Here is a 5,567-nt window from a genome sequence, read left to right as displayed (position 1 = left end):
GTTCTGCTACAGTGCCAGTTACATTTTGCTAATTAATTTCTGACATTCTATATCCATTAAACAATACGGTATGTTGAACGGGACTCCAGTAGGCATACACATGAAGCCAGAGAAAAGTAAATGGGCGATCCTCTCCAATAGTGCAAATTCCTGACATCCGCGACTTCTACAGTACCTTGTTTTCTCATGCAACTGTTATGCATCACACAGAAAACATCATGGGCCAGAACCTATTCTTGGAGCCTGGTGCCGAATGGGATAACACCATGATGACCTGGTTTAACGAGTTTCAGCAGGCTAGTGGCGACATTGTGACCAACTACAACTTTTCACCAAGCAATGGACACTTCACCCAGGCAAGTCACGCGGCGCGTAGGCGCTCTTATCAATGTTCTTTTGTTAACTGTTGGTGCGGACTCCCCAATTATGTTGCTTCACGCTATGCTCGTGAATTAATACCTATTGAGTGGTTTCCAAGGGATTCCTATCTTAATTAAATTGAATCTTACCAGATAAAGCGCTTGAAGTCAGTTTAAGATAATCTTCATATATATGTTCATACATTATGCAATCTGATACAAATATGTATTCTTCATTGCAGTCACCGATGCACCTTTGAGTCACTCGGCTTCGCTAAAATATTTACCTAATGTTAACAGCACGAGAGCCTGTGTTACAGTTAACAAGACTTTGGTGACACTCTTCAGTTTTTTACTGGATTTGCGAGCTTTGCGGGCGGTTTTCTTGCGCAGTATGAAAATTAACACAACCACACGGGCCCATTAATTTCTAGTGCGTTTTGTTGTTAAGCACAACGACAACGGTTGGATCTCAGATAGGGCGGCTGTCGTTCTGGCGGAAAGAAAAGTGTCGCTCTTTTGAAATCCCCGTGAAAGTTCGGGTGCCAGGTGGTATAAATTAAACTGTTGACATCCTCTACAACGCGCTTCTTAGTCAAGGTGTATCTTCGGCGGGCAAAGCTGAAGTTTGAACATCGTAGACAGGCACACACTGCGCAAACCTCCTGGACAACATTGTGGATTAACCTGTTCTAGTTTATACCGATGCTGTTTTCACAATGGCACATCCTCACTCCTGTGTGGCCTTGGCGTTTCAAAGAAAACATTTTCGGAAAATGGACGCGTAATGCTGAGCGTTACGAAGCTGGGCTTTGCTGATGATCGACGTCTTACACGCGGCACTCTAGCAGGTATAGAAAACCCCTTACCAGTGAATTTTGCGGGTCCTAAAAGTTGCAGCACACGCTGAGCGGATTTGCATTTTGGAGACAGGAACAGCACTTTCTGGCAGGTCGTTACCAATTCTTTCACCCGTGAGCTCGTCATTACACCATCACTGCTTTTTTTTTGCCAGAGCTTTTGCTTAACTTTACTAAATAATACAGAACATCATAATATGGTGCATGTCGTACAGCTCTGAACAGTGGTGACACCCACCATGCTGTAGTAAGGTTTTTCAAGAAGGGAATTCGGCGTGTTGTCCTCATTTTAGCACTAAAATTTAAGGGGCGCAGGTACATTTACTTTTTACCGCTGCTATGGATCTTTAATGCGTTTCCTGCACCGGCTTAATCATCCCTTCGTTGCCATCTGCACGTCTTTCAAATTTGCTTTGACATCATTATTTAAAAATTCTATGGTCTCCAGAAAGCGAAGAATTTTCTCGTACGCGTTCGGACGACAACTATCACAATCCCAAAATACATGCGGAATGGGCTGTGTTGCTTCTCTACAGATTCAGAATGTTCTCTCATTTGTTTTAATTCCTGATAAGAGGTTTCTGTGTGAAAAAACGAAACGTTTTAGCCAGAAATATTGCATCCTTACTGTCAATGTTACATGTATCCCTTCTGTTATCACAATTTGCTGCCTGTACTACCTGTACTATTTGCTGCCTATACTTCGCTGGCTGTACTACCCCGTGGAATCCAGTTGCTTTCTTTCTTGCTGTTTTTTGATAGTTTTACCTGTATTTAATTGCATGAACTCCCACTTTCTGCTCCCATAATACCACCACCCCTCGCTATATGCTCAGATGGTCTGGTCCCGTAACGCCAAGATAGGCTGCGGCGTCACGGAGTGCCCGAACCTTGGAGGACGGTACATGGTCTGCAACTACGCGCCTGGGTAAGGTCACGGTCTTATTCGTTGCCCAGTGTTTACAAAGCTACCGTGAGAGAATGGTCAATAGACAGAAAATATGTGTTGATATGTACGGTAAATTCTGATGTGCTAAATCTGTTTGAGCTGAAGAGTTTCAGGAAACTACGTGTTCGCGCGAAGGTTCAGCGTGAGCTGAAATTGGCTGCTTCTTCTTCCTTAAGTCAATCTTGTGCGGATAAATTATTTACTGATCAGGAAAACCAGCAAGAGAGGCAAAACTTTACTGAAGGAAAAAAAGGTCGGTTTGGGATGCTAATCTTTGCCTGACAGTTCACAATCGGTAAAGGGTACGAGATACACGGATAGAAAAAAAGGGATGATTACAGAAGACGTGAGAGACGAGATTGAAAGCATTCACCACAAACGTCAAGTGGTGAGAAGTGTCTGGGTTTATACGAGCATTGCAAATACATATCAGTTTGGAGACTACCTGTCAAGAACTGGTGTCCACGCGTGTGTGTAGAAGAGGAGGAGAGGATCCTTTAATAATTGATGGTATAGCCACAGTTCAAAAGGCAATATACAAATTAAGAGAACCCAGGACGAGGGCTGTTTCTTTTGCATCTTGTTTTTTGTGCTGTAGCTATACCATCAACCCGTACAAAATTGTCCAACTAGCCACTTTACTACCATTCATCATAAAGACAGGCAAGGTCTGGCCTCCACAATTTTTCACTTGATACTTCAGAGGGCCGGAGAGCAAGGAATGTGGGTTAAACGCTAAAGAAGTAAAAATAAAATGAAAAAGCGTCAGACGTGCACACACACACACACACACACACACACACACACACACACACACACACACACACACACACACACACACACACACACACACACACACGCACAAAGTAGGTATAAATATGTAACCAGTTGTCAGGAGTCCTTCAAGCAACCCAGAACCACTTGCACAGCCCTGTTTATGCAGTTCAAAGGCGTGTAACATCTTTCATGATAATTGTAACTAAAGGGAAAGCCGATTTTCAGGGTTTATTGGCGCCGGTCAAGAGCGACGCGAAGTCCAGCACTGTGGTATGAGTGTTACGTGCTCGCGCCTGCCGCAATCTCCGTGTGTGCCAACGTGCCATTTCATGGTCGGACACTGTATCATCATCATTGGTATTCAAATAGGCGGGAAATTGGAAATCCGTCAAACTGACATTTCTTGCCGTAGTAAACTTCCCGTAATCCTTGGCGTCGATGAGAAGGGCTAACAAACAAGAACACGTGTTGAGTGTCATCCCTAACACTAAAATTGCACGCAAGGGTGATGTCACCAGTCTCTAGGGTACTGTCCATTCTTGAAGAGGTGTAGCCCCATATACGAACAAGCCACACAGGTTACTGGTGTGCGGCGCCTTAAAAAAATTATTTACTTTAATTATGGCGAAGGCCTTGGCATGTATAATGGCGAAGCGGACTCCTCTGTCTTCCTTATACGTACTTCTCAAATGTAGGTGCTGCATTTTGCCATCGAGACATTACGTGCACCCCACTTGCAGCATAACCCCGCAATGCTGAATCTTGCTGTTAGTAGTGAACAAAACGGCCTGCCTTTTTACGTGCTTCTCACTCTTACTTCTCCCTTTCCGTCGCTAGAGGCAACATGGTCGGCCAGCCGGTGTACCTTCCAGGAGAGTCCTGCTCACAGTGCCCACAAGGTATTCCATGCGAACCCTATGATGGCCAGACTACGCCGCGCCTGTGTGGTAAGTGTACACGCTTAATAGTTGGGACTTGTCCCGTATTTCAGGCGTTCGGATTTATTCATACTCGTGCAAAAAAATTTGGATAAACTTGCTTTATGTCTGGCATTAGTATATATTGCTGGGAACCATGCTTAGTGATTGGTTTATCTGTTTTGTCGCTGGTGCCCCGCCGCGAAGCGTTATCTAATTTTGTTCGGGCTCAAAGTAGAACACCGTCTTGTTCCTTCTGACGTTAGATTGAGGTTCGAGCCCCATTATCTTATTTGATATGAAAAGACCCTAAACATTTTGGCTGCTGGCTAGGTTGTTCTGGTTTCATAGAAAATCTGCTCGACTTAATCGGATGCTTAAACAACTAGTTCTGCTCCACTCCCCGACAGAGACGCTCCGAAGAAACGCCGCGGCAGTATATTCCTCTGCTATCTACTCTACAGGTTCTTCAGTGTGACGATTTAGTTGACGTTGGTTGACACAACGTCGGCCTAGCAAACTTTGCGAGAACCTTGAAAAATCCCTAACTTCATCGATATCTGCACAAGTCTGGGCCTGCAATTCAGAGCACTGGTGAACGGGGATGTGAAATTCACCTAGTTTGCGTGAAAACGAGTCAATAAACGGGGATATATTTACAGTTATTTCCTTTCGGTATTTTTGTGAGCATCATTGCCCGTGGACATCAGAACAAAAAACTACGTTATTACAGCCGTCAGAGGGGTAATGTTGCACGAATTCACAAAGTGTACTTTTTAACAGAGAACGCGCTAATGTTTCACAAAAAGGTTTAACAAAAAGAAAACAACTGAACGCTTACTTTTTACTTGATTATTTTCCCTAAATCAACTCTGTAAACGATGTTCTGTCTCAAGTTCTAGCGCTTATTGGAAATAAAGTGCTTTGTAATTTCGGCTTTGGTGACTTCTGTGTATTGCTGATGCCTTTTCTCACGGCTTTCCCAAACCTCCCAGGCATGGGCCAGGGCTCCTTCCCTGGGGGCGACGGAACGCCCAACCCTGTGGTGCAAAAGGCCAATGAAACAACGGCGAAGCCGGAGTGAATACATCCAGAAGAACATTTTGTAAATATGTCACCCCTCATAATAAAAGCACCATGTGTACTGGTTGAGTTACTTATCTTTGTCTACTACCACTACCTCTGTTACTGCAACTGTCGTGGCACAGGTATATAGTGCACGCTGTTTTTTGGATGCGAAGACTCTGATCGAACTGCCGCATCAACATGAGTCGAATTAGAATTGGGAAGATTTGGCTTTTATAGAGTCAGTTGTCAATAGACCATGCATAAGGAAACGTTGGCATTAGGGGCCTCAAAACACACCATCTGTGGGGTAAGTTCGTAACGCCGGCATTGGGAGCCGGTGTCACGCCAAATTGGCATCGTGGGGTATTGTTCAGGACAAGTTTTTAAACACGTAGCCTTTATTTAGGCTACCTAAACACGAAAATATGTTCTCTCTGTCTGTCTGTCTGTCTGTCTGTCTGTCTGTCTGTCTGTCTGTCTGTCTGTCTGTCTGTCTGTCTGTCTGTCTGTCTGTCTGTCTGTCTGTCTGTCTGTCTGTCTGTCTGTCTGTCTGTCTGTCTGTCTGTCTGTCTGTCTGTCTGTCTGTCTGTCGGTTAGTCTCTCTGTCTGTAGATTCAGCTTTCCGTCCAAAAGTTAT

General features: G+C 44.4%; 1 protein-coding gene across 1 annotated transcript; it reads left to right on the top strand.

The window, feature by feature from the left end:
* Positions 1–218: 218 nt before the first annotated feature.
* Positions 219–4,946, top strand: LOC144153329 (GLIPR1-like protein 1). The gene is made up of 4 exons (XM_077684980.1): positions 219–356; positions 2,056–2,147; positions 3,783–3,892; positions 4,858–4,946. The coding sequence occupies exons 1-4, from the start codon at positions 219–221 to the stop codon at positions 4,944–4,946; spliced, it is 429 nt and encodes a 142-aa protein (XP_077541106.1).
* The last annotated feature ends 621 nt before the right edge of the window (positions 4,947–5,567 follow it).

Source organism: Haemaphysalis longicornis, unplaced genomic scaffold (genome assembly GCF_048455015.1).
Source record: "Haemaphysalis longicornis isolate Haplotype H1 unplaced genomic scaffold, Haemaphysalis longicornis Haplotype H1 scaffold_9, whole genome shotgun sequence".
NCBI classification, from domain to species: domain Eukaryota; kingdom Metazoa; phylum Arthropoda; class Arachnida; order Ixodida; family Ixodidae; genus Haemaphysalis; species Haemaphysalis longicornis.
This window is presented reverse-complemented; position numbering and strand designations above follow the sequence as displayed.

Bases quoted from the DNA above. Each gene is read 5' to 3' on its own strand.
- LOC144153329 (XM_077684980.1), top strand. From the start codon at position 219: ATGGGCCAGAACCTATTCTTGGAGCCTGGTGCCGAATGGGATAACACC. The intron at 2,148-3,782 runs GTAAGGTCACGG...TTCCGTCGCTAG, and splicing joins GTCTGCAACTACGCGCCTGG to AGGCAACATGGTCGGCCAGC. The intron at 3,893-4,857 runs GTAAGTGTACAC...CAAACCTCCCAG, and splicing joins GACTACGCCGCGCCTGTGTG to GCATGGGCCAGGGCTCCTTC.